The following is a 21,543-nucleotide window of genomic DNA, read 5'->3' as shown; positions in this document are numbered from 1 at the left end:
GATATTCCATTTTCTTGCTATTTTAAATAATATCGCTCTTATGGGAAATACAATGAAAATTAAGAACCTTTTATTGCCTCATAAAATGAGGCATAAAATATGACCATGAAATGATTATTCCTTCTTAAAAGACAAAGTATTAAGTTATAAGCACTGTTCCTAAGCAAGGTGTGTCAAAACTTACTATATGTCTCTTTTGTAAGATGTCTGTATTTCTGCACTGAAGATGTTGATATGTATAAGATCCCCTGTTTGATTTCCTTTCAGGGATCATGCTGACACATCCTTTCTCACTCTAAGGAAGCAATTTTTCTATTTGCTTATGAAATAAACTGGGAGTTTGCCCTAGCTAGGATTAATATTTTATGCTTTATTATATGTTCTTTAAAAAATGTTATACTCTATTCCACAGTGAATATCTTAATGTTATAATTGAGTGCTCATTTGCAACCTTTGTACCTTTTCCACAAAATGTTTGGTATAAAATATGGAACATATTTCTCTCATAATTTCTAACATAATTTTCTAAACTCATTAAATTGTTAGTTTTTCTTCAGCATAAATACCGATAGGCAATGCCATTTACATTCTCTCTAAAGGCTTTCCCACATCAATATACTCACAGTTTTGCAACTTTTGAATTCTTTGATATACAATTTTCCACTCATGGGTAAAGAGTCTAGGTGAAAAATTGATCACATTATATGCTTCTGCAATTATACTTTTGTGCCTTTTAAGTTAAATGAACACTAAATAATATATGAAGAGTTTCTGACATTTTAGACATTTATAAGGTTACTTCCCAGGGTGAATTGATATATAATGAGGTATAATTACTAGTGAAATTAACCCACTCTAAGAGGTTTTATCTCCTGAATGGCTTCTCTGATGCTTAATGAGAGTTGACTTCCCACTGTAGGCTTTGCCACATTCTCTGCATTCATATGGTTTCTCTTCTGTATGAGTTCTATGATGCACAATGAGAGTTGATTTCACACTGAAGGCTTTCCCACATTTGCTACATTCATAGGGTTTTTCTCCTGTATGAATTCTCTGATGTTTAATAAGTTTTGACTTCCTACTGAATGCTTTCCTACAGTCACTGCATTCGTAGGGTCTCTCTCCTGTATGAATTCTCTGATGTTTAATAAGTGGTGACTTCTCATTGAAGGCTTTCTCACATTCATCACATTTATAGGGTTTTTCTCTGGTGTGCGTTCTTTGTTGTACAATAAGTGTTGACTTCTCATCAAAGGCTTTCCCACATCTTCTACATTCATAAGGTTTCTCTCCTGTATGAATTCTATGATGGACAGAGAGGTGTGATTTTCCACTAAAAGTCTTTCCACATATTCTACATTCATAGGGTTTCTCTCCTGTGTGAATTCTTTGATGAACAGAGAGGTGTGACTTTCTTTCCCCTGAAACTTTTTCCACATTCACTGCACTCGTGAGATTTCTCTTTTGTATGCATTTTCTGATATTTTATGGGGGTGGGCTTCTCATCAAAGGCTTTCTCATATTTACTGCACTCAGGTTTCTCACTTGTATGAGTCCTTTGATGCATAAGGCTGGACTTACCACATTTGATACCTTCATAAAATGTTTGTCTAATGTGTGTTTTATGTCTAATAAGGTGATATGAACTCTTAAAAGCTTTTGCACATTCACCACATACAAATGGTTTCTCTCCTGTATGAGTTCGCTGATGTTTAATCAGAGTTGACTTCTGGATAAAGGTTTTCCCACAGTCACTCATAGTGCATTCATAGGGCTTCTCCCCTGTATGAGTTCTCTGGTGTGCAATGAGAGTTGACTTCTGGTTGAAGGCTTTTGCACATTCACAGCATTCATAAGGTTTCTCTCCAGTGTGAGTTCTCTGATGTACAACAAGGTTTGCTTTCTGGATAAACATTTTCCCACATTCAGGACATTTATAGAGTTTCTCCACAGTTTGAATTCTCTGACTTTTATTAAGGGCTTGCTTAGGGTGGAGGCTTTTTCCATGCTGATTCAGTTCAAAGAATTTCTCTCCAGGTTGAGCTTTATCAAGATTAGAATGGAAGTGCAATTTCCAATATGCCTGACATTCATCATCTTTCCTTCTTACACGGCTTCTATTTTGACTAAGAAAATTTAAACGATGTTTTGAACACCTTTCCCATGGATAATATTTAAGGAGTCTTTGTCTTATAGAAACAAAGTCTGTGCAGGGATAAATGATTTTTCTGAATGTTTTGAATTCTTGGCCACATTCATCATTCATTGTTTCCTTTTCCATAAATGCAGCTTGCCACAGAGGTTTATCTGGGCTTTCCTTGTGGTTATCTATCTGGTCATCAACTTGCAAAACTTCTAGGGAGAAATGCAATGAATCATTAAATTTGTAAATGTTTCTACTATAATGTTCTGGGACAAAATTAATTCATAAACATCCTGCAGTATACTCCTATCAATGATCTTGAGCTGATGTGGATGGAGCCTCCTTATGCTCTATAACCACCACTACCAGCTCCCCTAACTGAAAATACAGTGAAATGTTGGCCCATATTTAACAAAAATAATTCAATATACAGTCAAGCTCAAAATCAAAAAAGGAAATTTATTAGGTGTCAAAAGTGAAGTGCAAATTTAAAGTGATGGGATGAACAGAAACTGAAGCTTGAGTTTTTGCAGGGGAATCTAGACCACAGGCCATAAATGTTCAAGAATGTAATTTGTGCTTAAAGCTGGAATCATGAGGGGCTTCCATGCTTGTGTAACAGGAACTAGAAAGACTCCCCACTGGTCAAGGAAATTGGAAATAAGGATATTATATACAAAAAGTAAAAATAAAAAATCCTAGTTCTGTAACCCAATCCGAATGATTATCAGTGTAGTACAGAGAAAACAAGATGAAAAATTAACCTAAAAATTGGTCCTGTTGTTAGTAAGTTCCTAGTATTGGCAAAATTTCCAAAAGGTATGTTCTTATTTTTTTATAGCTTGGGGCTCAAAGAATGTCTATAGAAAACCAATTATCACAGAAGAGTTCACAGTAAGAAGTTTAAAACCTCACAAAGAAATGAATCATAAGAGAGAATCAGCAGATACATTTAAAGATACTCCCACATTCCTAGAAGTGTATCTAGTAGAATTATATGGACTTTAAAACGAAAACATTTCAAGTATTCCAAGAAATCAGGTAAGACCTGGACTATGGGTGAAAAACAAGAAATTTTGAAAAAGGAAACAAACATAGGTGATATAGAAAACTAGAGGTTGAACAGTAGATAGAGGTTGTATTAGTCACAGATAAAAATAGATTTAATGAATTATATGACAGATCTTGGGAAATCAACCAAAATGTAGCATAAAGAGTTAACAAAATGGAAATATGGTAAGAAAAATAGAAAAATAAGTTCTAACAAAGGTTTAACATAAAATCCAATTGGAACAATAGACAAAAACAGAGCGGCAATATGCCAAGAAACAGGTTGACAGAGAAGCCCTGAGACTGCTATAATTAGAAAGTCCTGCTTGCAAGGGTGGCCCTTGGCTGACATCTGGGAATGTGGAGTTCAGGAATGCCCCTATCATTCTCTAACTGATAAGGCTGCTTGTACAAACAATATGATTTATGCTGAACATTTCCTTTCCTGCTGGGAGTCTGGCATTTTGGTATGTGCTAGGCAGAGTTTGTGTATCTAACTAGCTTCCGATTAAAATCAAGGGTGCTGAGTCTCTAATGGCCTTCCCTGGGCATAAATATCATAAACATGTTGCTAAATTTTCACTGCTGGAAGAAGTGTGCCTTGTGTGACCTTTCACGAGAAGGACAGAATATAAGGAATCCCATATATGGATTCTTCCAGACTCTACTAGTGTCTTTTCCTCTTATAATCTAGTTGTATATCCTCACTACATCACTGTAATAAATTTTAGCTGTAAATACAACAATATGCCAATTCCCACGAGTTCTTCACAAGAATCTCTGAATGTAGTAGTGGTCTTGGGGACCTCCAATCTAGGCAAAATTTGAAGAGACAATGACTGACAGTTTTCTAGAATGGAAGAAAGGCATGCATCCTATCCCTGAATGTCCAGAGTCCTGAGTGTAGTAAATAAAGGCAAATCTACACTTAAACAAAGTTCACTGAAAACACAAGACTTTATTTATTTATTAAAACCACAAGATTTTAAAGTCGGAAAATAAGTATTGAAAGCTATCATGGAGAAATTTTTAAATGCACCTATAAGGAAACAGATCAACATCAGACTTCATCAGCAAAATAAAAAAGCCATAAGATTAAAGAATATGTTCAAAGTCCTGAGAGAAGCTGTCATCAATGCCTTGATAAATTATCATAAAGAAAGATGACAAAATAAAGACATTTTGGAAAAGACAAGACAGAGAATTTGCCAGCACAAAGTCTGGCTAAGAATAATGTTTGGTACTTAAATTATTTGAGAAGAAAATGACCAAAGGGGAAAAGGCCAAGAGGTAAAGAAAATCCAGCAATGGCAGGAAAAAAGAGGTAAAGAAAAAGCAGGATATATAAAAAATACAATAAAAGAAGAAATACAAATGTAGTAATAACACAATCAATATTAATTAAAGCCAAGCATAACAAATTACATTTTTAAAAATCAGCTCTTTGTTTTCAAAAGACAATTAGAGCAAAATGAGAGAAAAATATTGAAAATAAAATTATGGGAAGAGATATATCCAACACTAATAACCAGAAGAACATTGGTCAAACAATGCTTAATGTTATACAAAACCAAATGATCTTGATGACAAAAGCAGATGACAGAATATGAACATATTATAAAGCAATTTCACTTAAATAGATACAAACCTCTTAAATACACAAGGCAAATTGATCCTATTTGTGTGAGAAAAAATGTAATACATCTAATAATGTTAAAAATGTACACACCCTACTACTTATTCCATTTGTAGTTATACCATAGGGAAATTCTGCAAATGTGAATCAGTATACATGTACAGAATGGCAAAAAAGTATTAGAAACAACCAATAGATGTATGAATTAATGAACCATGATACTCAGAGACTAGAATGTTATACAAGAGTTAAAATGAATGAACTAAATGTAATGAATCAGCATAGGGAAAGTTTGAAGGGCAATGCTGAATACAGAAAGCAGGTTGTAGAAAGACTCCTATTGTTCAAGTATACTAATCTGGTAAGTTTATAAAAAGAATGTTATATTGATTACAGATACAAATATGTACTAAAAGTATAAAAACATGGATTAGAAGGATACTCACCAAATTCTTGATATTATTTGCCTAGGGAGAGAATGAGGGGAGCAGGACTCAGGAGGGGAAAGGGGGCTTCACTTTTATTTAAATAAAACTCATTACCACCAAATATCAAAATGTTAACATTTGCTAATTCTGGGAGGTAACTGTAAGGGTATGTTGTGATTATGATTTTCTACTCTTCTGCAGTTTTAAGAGAAATGCCTTAAGGTAGGACTTCTGGAATAGTGGGATGAAGACCTCAGTTAATCCTCTCCCCCATAAAAGCAATGAAAATACTTGCAAAATTACCAAAATACATTTTTCAGTACTTTGGAAATTAACCAAAGGCATACAACAAATTAATAAGCATTTACTGAAGAATAATCAGTGAACCTCAGTAAGAATAGCTAAGTCTGTGGTATTTCACTTGGTGCGATGCACTCCCCACCTCTGACCTCAAACTGCTGGCTCCCCAACTCTGTGATCCATTAGCAGTGAAAACTTGCAGTCTCACAGCAACTCGAACAGCTGACCTATTTTGGAACTCCACCAAAAGCTCCATCCCCAGGTTGCTATTACTATTTGATGTAACTTGGAGCTCACCTCCAAGAAAGAAAGGATACTATATGGTAACTCAAATCCACATGAAGCAATAAAGAGTACAGTAAAGGTAACGTGAAGGTAAATGTTAACACAGCAGGCCTGGCTCTTGACTGAGGTCTGGGAACTCAGTTTTGGGAACGTTCCCTATGTTGGTAAGACTATTTGCTTGAGGCACTGAACACCTGTTCTTTTGGGGGTCTAGATGCCTGACCATTGAAGTTTGATGATTTTCTGGCCTGAAGTGCCTATTTTTAGTGGGTCAATTTGGAATCTCCCACAGACAAAGTGCACTTGCCTTGGACTTGCCACTTGCACTTGGCTGTCTAGCTCTGCAGCATCTTAGCTTTGCATGAGAAAGGAGCAACCATCCCTGTGGAATTTATCTCTTACCAAGTACCCAGCAATACTCGTGAAATGATCCCACATTGAGGTACATGGAGAAATGTCAGAGAGCATGAGATAAAGGGGAAAAGATCTTATAAGCTTACAGATAGAAAAAAATTGATATTAAATATCAATAATTGGAATAGCTTCAGAGTTCTCAAAAGGAACATTAAAATCAGAGGACAATGGAGCAATGCCTTCAAAAGTCTAATGGAAAAAATGTCCATCCTAGACCTCTACCCTAAGCTCAACTATCCATCTAGGATGAGGATATAACAAACACTTTTAGATATTCAAAAATCTCAAAAAAATTTATTTCCTGTAGACCTATATTCATCCTTTCTAAAGAAAGTAATGGAAGAATGTGCACCAATGAAATGTGGAAGACGGCATGGCATAAAGCAAATAGGGATTCTAACAATGCAGAAAGTAGAGAGGATCCCCAGAATAATGGGGAAGAGAGATGTCAGAATAGCAGCAGCTGTGCAAGTCAGAATGAGAATCCACCTACAAGGGAGTGATCAGATGGCTCTAGACAAACTTAAGGTATGACACTGATGGAACACTTGATAGCTCTGGAAGCCTTCAGAGTCAGTCTAGACAACTGGTCATTGAGTGTTTCTCTATGTAAGTACATAGAGAAAGAAGCAAATGAAAGAAATACAATAAATATTAACCAAAGGAAACAAAATGTTATGTAGGAAAGGTAAATTAATCATAGGTTACTACATGACTCAGATATGTATAGTCATAATGTTGTAAATAACAGTACTGATGGAAACCAAAGTTATGATATAATCATATGGAGAACACGGGGAAAAGTCTTTGTGTGTGAGTGGCAGAAGCAATGAAGTGAGCTAAATCTTATTCTTCCATAACAGAAAGTTCTGAATAATTTTTGTAAAATATAGATAAATTATAAAAAATAGTGATATAAAAAATACTTGCATATTCACCACTCATTAAAAAACAAATTATCGTTACTTCTGAAGGTTTTCACATACCTATTTCATTCTCTTTCTTCTCGCATAATCACGATCCTGAATTTTATGTTTATCATGCTCTTGACTTTCTTTAGTTTTACCACATTAATTTTACTCATCAAACCTCAGACATGATCTACTTTGATAAAAATGAAACTTACTTTTCTTTAATCAAAAGACAATACTGTCTTAGGTCAGTAAATTTGAAATCTCAGATGAAACATAATTGTCTAAAAAAATGACCAGAATTAACAGAAGATACAGAAAGTGTGAATAAATTAGAAATTATTTTAAAAAGTATAAAATTTACTCTGTAATGTAATCAAAAGTCTTGCCTTAAAAAAGGCCACCCTATCCAGATGTTTTTGTAGATGATTGCTATCAAACTCTCAAAAACAGGTAAATTTCAGTCAATCCAGTTTCACAAACTAGAAAAAAAGAAGGAAAAGTACCCAATCTATTTTATACAGCTAGTATAAACCTGAATACCAAAATAAGAGGACAATACAAGGAAAGAAGACCTAAGCTCTATCTCACTTCTGATTATTAATGCAAAACTCTTAAATTAATTACAAGTAAAGTGAATTCAATTAATTTAAAAAATGCTGCACAACTAAATAGAGTTTAGTGCAGGAATGCAAGAACAGTTCAATATCAGAAAATCTATTAATATAATCCACCAAATTAATAGGGAAAAAATGCAAAAACATTTTCTCAATAAATGCAGAAAATAAGCATTTAAGGAAAAACAACATTCATTCATGATTTTTAAAAAAAATTCTTAGCAAACTAGGAATATAGAAGGAGCATTTGATGAAAGGTATCTTTCAAAATACCACAGCAAATATGCTTAATGCTGAAAGTTTTAGAAGCTACATAATCGCTCTGTGCCTCAGTTTTCTCATCTATAAAATGAAGATAACCAACTCTACAGGGTCATTTGGAGGATTAAGCTCTGTAATATGTACAAAGCATACAGAACAGTGCATTTGTGGCACATAGCAAGCACTCATATATTGCCCATCATTACATTACTATCATTGTCCTCATCATTATTTCCATTAAAATCAGAAACGAACAAGGAACTTGCTATCACTGCATCTATTCAATACTGTATAGGCCTTGACAAATACAATGAGATTTTTAAAAAAGAATTAAAAGGTATAATTGGAAAGGAAAATACAAAATTGTTTTTATGAAGATAACTGTTTACACAGAACACTCAAGAAAATCTAATTAGTATGAATAAAAGCATCAGAAAGGTTTCTGTACACAAGTTGAATAAATATTGTTAGCATTCTCATACACTAGGATTAACCTGTTAGAACATGCAATAGGAAAAAAGATCCCAATCACGATTGCAAATAATAAGTATAAGGTATCTAGGAATAAATTTAACAAAAAATGTGTAAGCACTTCCTGAAGAATAGTTGAAAATATTACTAAATGATGGAAGAGAAAAGCTGAGTAAGAGTTCACTGATAGGAAAATTCAATAGTAAAATGATGCCAACCCTGAACCTACTTCCAACTCTTCTCAAATACAATGCAATTGCAATTGGAATCCCAAAGCAGAGTTTCTATGGAACTTGACAAACTAATCCAAAAATATCTGTATGAGAGACCAAAGAGTCAAAAGAGATAAGGGGGATTCATCCTACCAGCTATTAATAATGTTAATAACAATAAGATTGGTGTAACAGTTGACATTTATATAGCATTACTGCCAGACACTGTTTTAAGTGCTTTATACATTTCAACCCATTAGAATACAGTTATAAAAGCATGATAATGGCAAAGGGACAAACAGACCAACGGGACAAAATAGAGAACCTAGGAACAGACTCACACATATATAAAACTTGACCTCTGCCTGAAATGACATACACCTTTTTGGAAAGGGTTCAATACATGACATGGTACAGGTGGATGTTCACATGGGAAAAAAGGTGAACTAATAGTTCCCTTCCTCATAAGTTGTATAAAAATAAAGTCTAGGTAGATTTTAAGAAAATGAAAAGTAAAAGTTACAATTTTTAGAAGAAAATTATATTAAAACATCTTTATGAGGTCAGCCAGAAAAGAATTACTTAAAATTATACAAAAAGCGCAAACTAAAAAATAAGTAAATCTGATTACATTACAATTAAAACTTCTACTCAAAAAACATCATCAATAACCAAGACTAAGATATTGACTACATACCAAATTGAAATCTAGAATATGTAAAGAATCCATATAAACCAATAAAAAAGACAAACACCCCAACAAAAAACATGAATAAAGGATATGAACAGGCAAGCCACAGAAGAAAAAATCCACATAGTCGATATCATATAAAATAATAAATACCTTTACTAGTAATCAAGGAAATGAAAATTGTAATAATGTACCAATTCACACCAGATTACCAAAATGTGAAGAGTGTGCCCATACTACAAGTTTACATACATGGTGAACATTGACATAATTGCAGAAAGTTCTACTGGGCAGTCTAAACCATGCATTGTCTGTACCATCAATTTTGGTGCATTAAAGTTACAGAGCTTTGCATTTTAACATAGATACTTCCTATTCAAAACTTGAATTTTCAGCTATGTCAGGAGGCTGTATCTATCCACCTAGCTGCAATCCATGCTCTTATGGAATTGGTTTAACATGATATTAGAACCCATGTACAGCATCACGAGATAAAAATAAGTTTAAAAAACCCCACTCTTCTTTTTAAAGGCTGGTAATAAAATACTACCAAGTGCTTCCCCCATTCAGAGACCTTTGCAGGACTTAAAAAGAGTAGGTCAAAACCACTTAATGTACCTCAGCAGTAACATATACCTTATAAGTAGAAGAGTATTAAGCTTGAAGAAACCGAGGAAGAAAATTTCTTTGGAGAGAACTGTTTGAAAGCTGTGGCATTTTCTTTCTCCAACAATAGGGGAGGGAGGAGTATGTTTGCCTCACCCTTAATCTAGTAAGGACTTGAAGAATATAACTTGATTTATGTCCACTACAGTTTGGAGGACACAGAGAACTTGGAACCTGATTTGCACCCAGAAAAACTCTATCAGTGAAAGGCAGGCAGAGGCAGAATGTGGCAGCAGTGAAGAGGTGCACAGGGAGTGAAGAGATCAAGGTGCAGGTCTCGCTGTGCACGCGCGCACACGCACACACACACACACACACACACACACACACACACACACACACACATGCTCCACAAGCCAGATATGGACTCTCTGGATATGAAGAGGGCTAGAAAGAGGGCTTAGAAAGATGGCTTTCTATTAGCATCAAGGTAACCTCAGTAAAAAGAGATTGGAGGTGCATTGTGGGGCTGGAGGGTGGGAGTGAGAAGGAGGTATGTTGAACAATTTGTTGGAAAGAGGTACTGCTGCCATTGAGGAAATTATAGTCAGGAGTCCCTAGCTAGGGCATCGCCAAGGAAATCAAAAATGTACCAAGGACAGGAAGAATTGGTCTTTGGAATTTGCCACATGTAGAGGGCAATACTATCAGAGTACATCTTAATCTGTTAGGGCAAACTATTTTTGTCCTCTGTATCTCCTTCCTTCCTCACTGCTCCACCCAAGGAGCCAAAGATGGCCTAGTTGTTGAGTGAGAGGGTGGTGAGAGAGAGGGGAAAGTGGTAACTAAGAAAGAAAGAAAAAGCTGAGCATGATTCTTTTGCCACTCAAAACTTCTAGCCTGAGCAGTGAAGCAGACATTAGTTGGGGGCGAGATCTCCCTTTTAATGAAGTTCCTAGTTTTCCCTACTACATGTGATCAGACTTTTTGAAAACTCAATGAGACTATCATTGACTCTCAAAAATAAAAAGGATAATAAGGGCATATTATGAACAACATTATGCCAATAAGTTTGACAATTTAGGTGAAATGAATGAACTCCTTGAAAGACACAAATTACCAAAGTTCATTCAAGAATAATCTGAATAACCCAATATCTATTGTTCAATTTCTATTAAAGAAATTGAAATTGTAGTTTAATGCCTTCCCACAAAGAAAACTCCAGTCCCAGATGACTTCATTGGGGAATTCTATCAAACATTTAGGAAGAAATAATACCAATTTTACACAAATTCTTTCAAAGAACTGAAGAGGGAAGGGAATACTTCCTGACTCTTTCTATGACCTTATTATCTTCATTGTGGTGATGGAGTCATGAGTGTGTACATGTCAAAACTTATTAAATTGAGTACTTTAAATATGTACAATTTCTTGTATGTCAATTATACTACAATAAAGGTGTTAAAACAGCTGAATCAGTACTTAAAGACAGTCATAGCATTCACAATGCTTATGTTAGAAAAAGAAGCTATCAAATTAATGATCTAAGTTTCTACCTTATGAAACTAGGAAAAGAGAAAATTAAATTCAAACTAGCAGAAGGACAAAAATAATAAAATAAAAGAAGAACAAATGAAACCGAGGTTTTCATTTCTGGTCACAATTGAGTATGTTTACTATAGCCTCTCTTTCCTACTGATTATTGCAACTAAAAATCCTGGACAAAATATGTAAAGCAACTACTTGAGGATTCTAACAAATAAACAAAAGCAGGCAGACTTTGAAAGTGAGTTAAAAGTGGAAAAGCAGCCTATACATCAGATTCTTTTTTGTCCTCACTCTTTTTTTACAAGACTTTGTCCCAATGGCCTAAGAACCTCCACAAGACATGAGCTCATCCAAGGGCTGTGCATAAAAGGGAAAGCAAAGCATCATACCAAAGCTTTAAAAACTGAACTAAACTAAGATTTAAACCATAGCTCAAGTCTGAGACTTACACCTGAGTGATACATGCATAAGACAGACCTGAAGCAAGACAGCAAAGACTTTGAAAACTGAACTGATCGGAATCAACAATCACAGAAGGTGAGACAAAGCTAGTGGTCTGAATCTAACCAGGTTTATTACATGATAAACTAAGATTAAAAACAATGAAACCATCACCACTATCTAGGATAAAATCCAAAATTCTTCAGTGTAACAAAGAACCAGCAAAATAAAGAAACTAAAGATACATATTTAACAAAAATTTGAAAGAGCTGGGGAGCAGAAAACCAATGTGTAATTGAACTAAATCCTTATCTTTCATAAAAGGGAGCTAAAACTGAAAAATCCTGAAATGGAGGTGTGAGAATATTCTCTGAATTTAGGGAGATGCTCACCAGAATTAAAAACAGAAACTGTGAGAAGAGGATGCCCTTGGAGGTGTGACTGGAAATGCACTAGGATTACTCTGTATCCCATACTGTTACATACTCCTACACTAACATGAGCCCCCATTACTTTTAATATCGTGCAGTTTTTATACAAGAGAATTTGGTCTGGACTGTGCCTCTAGTTTGCTTTTCCTCCTTTCAGGATACCACTGAAATGAGAATGAGACTCACAGCCATTTACAATCCCTGGAAACATCTGAAGTAGGAAAAAACATGCCATCAAAAGACCAGAAATCCTGATGAATCTCTACAAGGCAGCAGATATAGGAATGACTGACCAATAAAGAGGAAATTGTAACCCAAAATGTCCCTGAGAGAATCTACAGGTGAGTGCATGCCCACACAGGGAGGCTCTGAGAGAGGGTGCCCCTGTCTACTGGGTATGAGCTCTGGGGAAACCACCTGGGACTCACCTGGGCCAGCGTCTGACTATAGCTGGAGCTCTGACATTAACCTCTAACAGCTGTTGAAAAGCAGATTCAGTCAGTCTGAGGTGGCCCCAAGAGTCTGCATGGAGCCCAGGCCATGCCCAAGCTGCTAGTCCATGGATCACAATGAATAGTAGCAGCATTCTAGACAGACTTCTGGGTGGGCCCACTGAGTGGCCACTGTGCCTGGGAGAGAAAAAGAGGAAGACTAACATTTAAAGAGTTTCTGAATTTCCATAAGAGACCCAGAGCAAAAACACAAAAACAAACAAGGTAAAAAGCAGCTCTGCCCAGGACTGAAATACCACTCACAGAAGCCTGCCACCATGGAGCAACGTCCTCGTCTGATTATTTCTTTTTTGAATAAATAGATAATACAAAAGACTAGAGTTGAGTGGGAAGGAAGTACTGATAAGAGGAGGAATTTGAAACTAGGTGGCATCAAGTCAGCTTTGGAAAAGCCTGAGAGAAAATAAGAAACAGAGGCCTATGTTAAGGTTGACATTCACAATGTGAAGGCAGACAAGGACATGTTGGTACCTGGCCTGGTAGAGTTGAAGCTCACTAGGAAAACTTTTTTTTTTGTTTACACCAACTCCAATAAACCAGGTAGGTTGAAAACAAGACTCCAAGTTTCAGACTTAAAGGCCCCACCATATAGCAAATAAAGAGGAAACATCACACCTGCATCTGCTTCTCTTCTGATGAAAATGCAAATGCCCAAGATAGGGGGAAAGCCCCAGAAGCTTCCATAAAGGGGAGGAGAAGGCAGAAGAAAAGCCTTGGCACTTCTCACTAGCCAACTAGGATAAATAAGGTAGAGATGGATCAAAGGAACAGCTTGGTCACATTGTCAGAAACCTCAACAAGAACAAGGGGGCTGTAGGTGGGGGTATCCTTTGGATATCAGAACCACTACTAGTTTCATCAGACCTGAGTTGTGTTCCCAAGGCTGGGAGCTCTAAGAGCTCTTGGGCACAACCCCTGAGGCCAAACTCTCACTGCCATACAGGGTCCCTCTCCCCTGTCCTGACAGGCTGGCATGTGCTCACCTGGACAGCTCTGGGTTGCGGGTTCTCCATCTGCCTTCCTGGCCTCTACTTGTCCCAACCTGAAGATCACATCTGGTTTGGCTACAAGGTATCCTGAGGAAGTGAAATGACACAGGACTTTGTTATTAATGCTGGAGGCAGTTCAGAACTGAGGGCCATCCTTGCAGGCTGAAGATGATCTGGCCTTAGTAACTGTCCTATAAGTACAGCTATTTGCTCTTCATGCAAAACATTCACAGAAAAGGTGAGAGCACAAATGTATTGTGCAGGATGCAAATGAAATTTTGAATTCTTGACAGTGAGCCTTAGGCCTGAACTCATTCAGGGCTTCAGACACCCCTGAGTATCCAGTAGCTGAGAGAGAGAGAGAGAGAGAGAGAGAGACAGAGAGAGAGAGAGAGACAGACAGAGAGAGAGAGACAGAGAGAGAGAGAGAGAGACAGAGAGAGACAGAATTTGGGGTATTCTAGTCACATCGTAAAGCAGTCCCTCACCCACAGAGACCGGGTGGCTGTAGTTCTCCAGCATGACGTCTCTGTAGAGGCTCTTTTGAGTGGAGTCCAGTTGCTGCCACTCCTCCAAGGTAAAGTCCATGAACACGTCCTAGAAGGTCAATGATTTCTGCAACAGCACATTCCTCTTTACCCCAGAGTGATGGGCTTGGGGGACATGACAAACAAGAACTCGCATTTCTAAGTGCCTGAATTCCAATAACCCACCTATTTACACTCTGGATCCCATCCTGTCATACCCACACTTGGTGGTCTTAAATTCAAGAAGACATTTTGCATACACAAGGCCCCAGTAGGCATGGCACCAGTTTTACTCACCTCTGCAGAAAGATATGAGACAAGAAACAGAGTGTGCAGAAGGGCAGTGACCAGCATGTGTCACCAGCAGGAGTTCTGAGAGCAGCCCACACCCTACTCTCACTCCTCCCAAATGATAGCTCAGGTGCTAGGGACTATGACCACACTGATAAGAACAGGGGGCCACCTGGCTTAGAAGTCCTAAGCTGTCAAAATTCAAGATACACATAGCCTTTGACCTAGAATTCTCACCTCTAGAAAGTTATCTTCCAGATCAGACATACTCACATGGACACAAACTGAAATGTACATGGATATTTATTGCTACGTTGTAAATGACATCAATATCCTAAATGTACATCCCTAGCAGAAAGGTAAATATATAATGGTATTTCCAGCCAGTGGAATATCAAGTAGTCTTTTTCATAAATTAGGTACAACGTTGGTTGATTTTGTCCTCCAGAAACATTTGGCAATGTATGTAGAAATCTTTCACTGTCATGACAAAGGGCGTAGGCTGGGAGTGCTGACATTAAGAGGGTAAAGGTCAGCGATATTGCTAAATATCATCCAACGCACACAAAAGCCCTCCACAATTCAGCATTATCTGGCTTAAAATATCAAGAGTGCTGATGTGAGAAAATCTGGCATTGAGCGAATACACAGTGAAATAAAAGGACCAGAATGTGCTCTAATAGATAACAAGAAATAAAAAGAAAACTGGATTCTTATATCAAAATACATAGATATACATATATGATCTCTAGAAGAATGTTTAAAAAATGGAGACAAGGACAGGGTTAGAGGGAGAATTATTTTTCACCTTTTGTTGAACAAAGCTTTTGTTTGAATTTTTTACCATTTGTACAAAATACTTTTAAAAATACCCAATTCAATTTATAAATGCTCTATTCAGAATATGTTTTTAGAATTTTGGCATGTATGTTCTTAAGTTAAAATGGTCTATAATTTACATTTTTGTACTATCTTCTTCAAATTTAAAGTTAAGTGGCTTCATAAAATGAATCGATTCCTTTCATCATTCAATAGCCAGGAAAAGTTGAACATAGAAATGATCTGGTCTTTAAAATTCTGTGAAAGTAGTAATTAGTCTAGGATTTGGGAGGGCAAATTTGAAGTGTGAATACCTTTGACTTAAAATTCCAACTTCCAGGTATATTCTCTACAAATACCTGTACTACTGGACAAATAGAGACATAGAAAGTCCAAAAAAAAAAAAAAAACAAGGAAAGTTGTTCAAGAAGCACCATTTATAATAGAAAAAGAAAATTAAAAATCTCAGTATCCATGAATAGAGAAAAGGTTAAAGGATATATCCATAACCATGAACTAGGAAATGAAATAATTTTTATGTACTGATGAGGAACACCACCCACAATATAATCAGGTGGGACAAGCAAGATAGGTATGGGAGTAGGATGACATTAGTGCAAAACCACACACAACATTACGTATGTATCTATTTTTAGTTAATTAAAGTGATGTAAATGCATTCACACCACATTATTACCTAACTATTAACAGTAGGCATCTCTGAGGAAGAATATGGTACTGGTGGGAGAAGAAATGAAGATATTTTGGCTACTATTTTGTATGCATATTGAAACATTAAACATGAATTTATTTTCATTATTTTAAATATAATGAAAAAACAAAAAGTGAACTGAAAGTGAAGAAATGGAAAAAGCAAGATGAGTCTATTTATTTAAATAATCTTCTCTGAGAAGGAAAAGAAAAAGATGAGGTATATTTTCCAGAAAAAGAAGTAGATGACAAAAGTCTTTGTCTTTTTACTTTTTCTTATTCTTTTTACAAAGGGGAAAGTAAGGATTGGAGAAATCTGAGGTAGATTACAGGTTGATGAGAAAACAGCCAGAGCAGAGGGGATTAACAGATTTTTCAAGATTACAATATTGATTCCCAAACGTTGCCTCAAGCTCACTAGAAATGAAGTAGGGGGTAAATGAGGAACTCACCTGGGACATGGCCATTCTGTTCTGTCCTGGACAAAGGATGGAGATCTACAAAGGCAGAATCAGAAGGGTCAAGATCAATGCATACAGCCATGAGATCATCATCACCAGCCTAACAATAATCACTCTTGCACCCTGGGTAGAATGATCTGGAAACATGGCCTGGTAGTGCCAGCCTGTTTCCTTGAGACACCACTAAACGCATGTGGGTTTTGCACATGGAATTTTTTTCCTGCTTCCTGGACAGATGTATAATTTGTGTTTTAAAACATCTACTCAGAAGCTGTTAACCCCACACCTCCTTTCTCTCAATAATTCTATTTCTGGAAATTTATCATAAAAATATAATGATAAATGAGCACAAAGCTGCAAGGATATTAACTGTAGTTGTTTCCACCATTCAAAAATTTGGAAGTGACTAAACTTCCAGCAAAAGGGATTCCATTAAAAATGAAGAAACACAAAATGGGAATACCAAATGGGCTTTAAAAATGCTATGGAATCTTTTCATTTCTTAACATGTTTAAAAGCAGGTTACAAAAAGCAACTGCAATGTGACCCTATTCATTAAGCAGTATGTATATACTACAGAAGAACAGTCTAAAAGAGCCTTTATTAAAATGTTGACAGTTACCTTTGAGTGCTGATTTCACCTTTCCTCTTTTATTTGCATTTTCTCATTTTGACAGTGAATATTAATTCCTAGTCAAATAAAAATTGAAGATTATTATAAATCACTGATTGTCACACTGAGCTCTACAGGTGATAGACCCTGAGCAAAATCTGGAGGACAGGGATGTCTTGCTGTGGTTTGAAAGGAGACAAACCAGGCCTGAGAGGGCTGGGAGGTGAGGAACCCAGCACTGGGAAATTCCAATAGAGCCGGAAACCACTGATCTTGTCCCCCACACCCTCTGCCCTTCACTGGCCCATCACTACCTTGTTCCCACACCATCCCTTCCTTCCTTCCCATAATTTCCATTTGATTGCCATGCTTTTCCTTATTGGGCAGTTTTGAAAAGAAAGGTTCATCAAAAAGCTTTTGTGTGGAGTAACAATTTATTACTGTAGCAATCCCTGTGGCAGCACTGGGACAACAGGGTTCAGCATCTGTAGCTTAACAAGTGATGTTCTCAGATCCAGTTACAGTAGCATCCAAAGGAGGCAGCAGACCTAGATGAAAACACACCTAGAGAGCACTCTGAAATTCCACAAATTGAAAAAACACAAACTAAACTAAAAACGAACAAAAAAAGCCCTATTCTGTACTTTAGGCAGGGTAGAGAAGATTGAACATTTCTGCTAGAGGCAGATGAGATGTTCATACCACGAGACCGACTCAAATCTAAAAGAGTCAATGGCAAAAGAAGGGAGTGTAATACTGAGCACACAGGTGTGTCAGCAGAGGAAAAAGCCCTATGAGGCTGGTAGTGACCCTTCTCAGCCTAATTCTGCTCTTGCAGGCACTATAAGCAGAGCTCCTGCCCTCATGGCAGTGCCTCTCCATCTGTCTGTAATTTTCATCTCTCTTTCAATGGGGGTCCAACTGCCCAATGTCACCCAGTCCTTCATGATAGCTGGAAATTGAGCCAGCATGCCAGCCTTAATCTCTCTTAGCTAGAGGGAAGGGAAGAGGCCACTACAGGTCTAGCTCTTGTAGGATCTGCTGTCCTGTGAGCCTCTGCACTCTGCCCTGAGCATCTGGGTCTGGGGTCTGGGCTCTGGGCTGAGGCTTATCCTCCAGTTTCCCTCACAGAAGCTCTCTGATTCCTGAGGAGGCAGGACTAAATGGTTCAAGGACAAACGCATGTCAGCTGGGACCATCACTTCAGCACCAGATCTCTGCCTCTTACCTGGGGAACTCACCTCCTTCTGAGACCTCAGACTGGGTCTTCTGTAGACTAAGGAAACCCAGGTCAGATAAGCTGGAATCTGAAGTTGGTGATCAGTGGTCTCAGTTATACACGCTGACCCTGGAAAGACAATGACCATACAGGAAAAGCAATTAGCAATCTCTATGATGGAGTGAAGTTGAGGAAAACCTAAATGTTTTACTGGACATCAGGAGGCACAGTGCCTCATTCTAGTTTTAAGAGGCAACATTTAGTAAGAGCTCAATTTTCACCAGACCAGGAGCTAAGCACTGCCTTACTTGAGAAGAGTCTGGGCTCCGGAACCAAACTGACTGCCTGCTCTGCCACTTTTATTCATTCAATAAAAAAGGTGAGTGCCTACTATGTGCCTGTTCTACTTCGTGTTGGAGATATTCAGTGAAGAAAAATATCAGAATTCCCCCATCTTGCAGAGCTATATTCTAGCAGGGGAGATAGTAAGCAACACACTTGATAAATTAGTTTAGGGTACATTAGAAAAACATAAATGCTAGACGGATAAAAAATGAAAAAAAAAATAAAGATTCTTCGATTTAGTCGCTTTGTGACTATGGTTTTAGCTTATAGACTAAAGGTTTCTGAACCTTTCTGTTTCTTCCTCTCTCTATAAAATGAATATAATTCTAGTACCTACTCACAGGGCTATCATGAAGACTAATGTGAAACTCAACCAGTGCCTCGCGTTTACTAGGCACTCAGTAAATGGTCTCTCAATCACTAGCTGATGCCCCCGCCAGTCCGTCCCCCAACACTCGCCCCCACGGCCCTGTCACTCATCCCTTCGGGGCGCAAACCCATCAGCCCACAGCCCCTCGGCCGCTCCGCATTAAGCTCATCCTCAACTCCGCCTCCCCTTACTTCACTCCCAGAAACCGACAAAGCAGGATGGAGAACAGGCAGCGGAAATCCCAATGCCCTCGGGGTCAGCAGAGCACTTCCGCTCCGTACCCCCGTCACCTGGGAGCCCGAGGTCGCAGCGTGGCGCACGCGCAGAAGTGGTGCCCCGCCACCAATGGCCAACATGGTGCCTTTAGGGAACAACGAGTCTGATGTGGTTCCCACTGAGGCGAGACGGAGCGAAAATAACGTGAGATCATTTTCCGCAACGAGTCGCACGAAAGGCTGGGGAGGCATCTCTGGGCTGCGAGAGGCGAGGGGGCTAATCCAACGGTCCCGGTCCCGCCGTTTTCCCGCGCGGTGGGCCCTCCTCGTCGCCGTTCGCCCTGGGGAGTTAACATCCCTCCATCCTCACAAAACGCTTTCCGTTTTTTCAGTTCCTCGGAATCAGAAGAAAAGTGGGGCCTGCTGCGGTCCACAGCCGCTCATGGGGGCGGGCCTATCCCTCAGAGCCTGGCTCTCCTCTTAGACTCAGGGGTCAGAAGGTAGAGGTCAGGGTCTGTCGGGGAAGAGTTCTGTAATGGAGCCTGGGAGCTGGGCTGGGGGACCAGCAACATGCACCAGTGAGGGAGAAACTCTGATGCCTGATCTGAAATCAATTGAGGAGCTCCAATTTCTGGGATCCTGGGGGTCCTGGGAGAAGTTGGCTTTTGCTCTAGAAAACTCAGCATAAAGTGGCAGAGAGCTGTTCTCTCTGAAAATGCCAGCCTGTGGCACCGTGGACTGCTAAAAAGGCCTGTCGTGCCCTTGAGGTACATTTTCTGTTTCCCGTTAGGATCTGTGGGAAAGAGTCCAACTGTGTGGTATGTGCTTGTGGTACTTGTCTGTCACCAAGCAGAACTCCTTGGACAGGGCACTGCAGGGTCTCAGCTCAGATACACTCCAATTTCTTCTGTGCTAGAGCCAACATGTGCCAGGCACTGTTGAGATAACCATGTCACAAAACCAAACATGAAATCCATCATATATTTATTTAATCTTCCATTTGAACATATTAGTTTCTCCCTCTCTTTTCCTTTCCCCTCTATGAGTTAACTAACATTCTTCAGGTGTTTTGGATGACTCATAGCCCAAATCTGCAACCCAGAGTTCTCCTGGAAAGTGACTATCCAAGCCTTGTGTAGAAGTCCCAGGAGAGGAGTCAGTTTTCTTTCAGGCATGTGAGTGGGGAGTTGCCCTCCACTGTGAAATCTTTGTGCTTTTGTAAATGATGGCTAGGTTCAGAGATACTAATCTATTTCTAGAAGAGAGATGACCCGATAACCGTTTTTGTCATCACAATCACGTAGCAGGAAAAGGTTAATAGAGTTGATAGACAGTGTCCTGAGGACAGTAGAGAAATCTCAGCTGCAGAAAGACCTGGTCTTTGACTGTGGTCAGACTTTCCCCATATCCTGATTCTACAGGAGTTAAGTGCTCACACAGAAAGAGAAAGGGCTGATTGTTCAGCTGGGGCCTAATGAAGAACACGTGGATGTTGCTCATGCAATGCCAGCATTTTCTAGAATGACTTTGATGTCTAGGAACCAAGAATCATGATGAGTCCTCTTCCAGCCCAAACTTTTCCAGCCCAAGCTTTGGGGATATACCAATCCATAAGAGAGAGGGCTCGGCTCTACTACTTACTGGCCCCCCTGGGCCTCAGTCCCCTTTTCTGTGTCATAGCTGGGGATCATCTGTCTAAACAGCTGTCATGATTGATCAAGGGAACATCTCTAGATATTTCTGGTAACAAGCCTAGGATGACCCATGGTAGTCACCTGATAAGTGGTGGCAGTTTTCATTGTCCTCTCCCACAGATGAGGAGCCTGATGGTGCTATTGCTGTTCCTTCCTGTACTGTGGGCTTCCCGTCCTCCACTCCTTTGCACAATTATGCCTGTGCCTGCCACCACCCTTACCCAGGATCACCACTCATACCCAACTGAAAACATTTTTTAAATGGTAGTTAGGCCTCTAATTCAGTTAAAATTCCTTGTAAACAGTAACCTCTGCAGGCCCAGGTTGCTCAA

At 38.5% G+C, this 21,543-nt stretch overlaps 1 protein-coding gene across 1 annotated transcript; it reads right to left on the bottom strand.

Annotated features, from left to right (window-relative positions):
* Positions 1 to 2,093: 2,093 nt before the first annotated feature.
* KRBOX4 (KRAB box domain containing 4) lies at positions 2,094 to 16,761 on the bottom strand. Its single transcript, XM_011380095.2, is given in 5 exon segments — positions 2,094 to 2,155; positions 2,158 to 2,355; positions 13,941 to 14,033; positions 14,435 to 14,561; positions 16,747 to 16,761. Coding segments are annotated over 5 exon segments (495 nt in total).
* Positions 16,762 to 21,543: the final 4,782 nt, after the last annotated feature.

Source organism: Pteropus vampyrus, unplaced genomic scaffold (genome assembly GCF_000151845.1).
Source record: "Pteropus vampyrus isolate Shadow unplaced genomic scaffold, Pvam_2.0 Scaffold387, whole genome shotgun sequence".
Taxonomy (NCBI): domain Eukaryota; kingdom Metazoa; phylum Chordata; class Mammalia; order Chiroptera; family Pteropodidae; genus Pteropus; species Pteropus vampyrus.
This window is presented reverse-complemented; position numbering and strand designations above follow the sequence as displayed.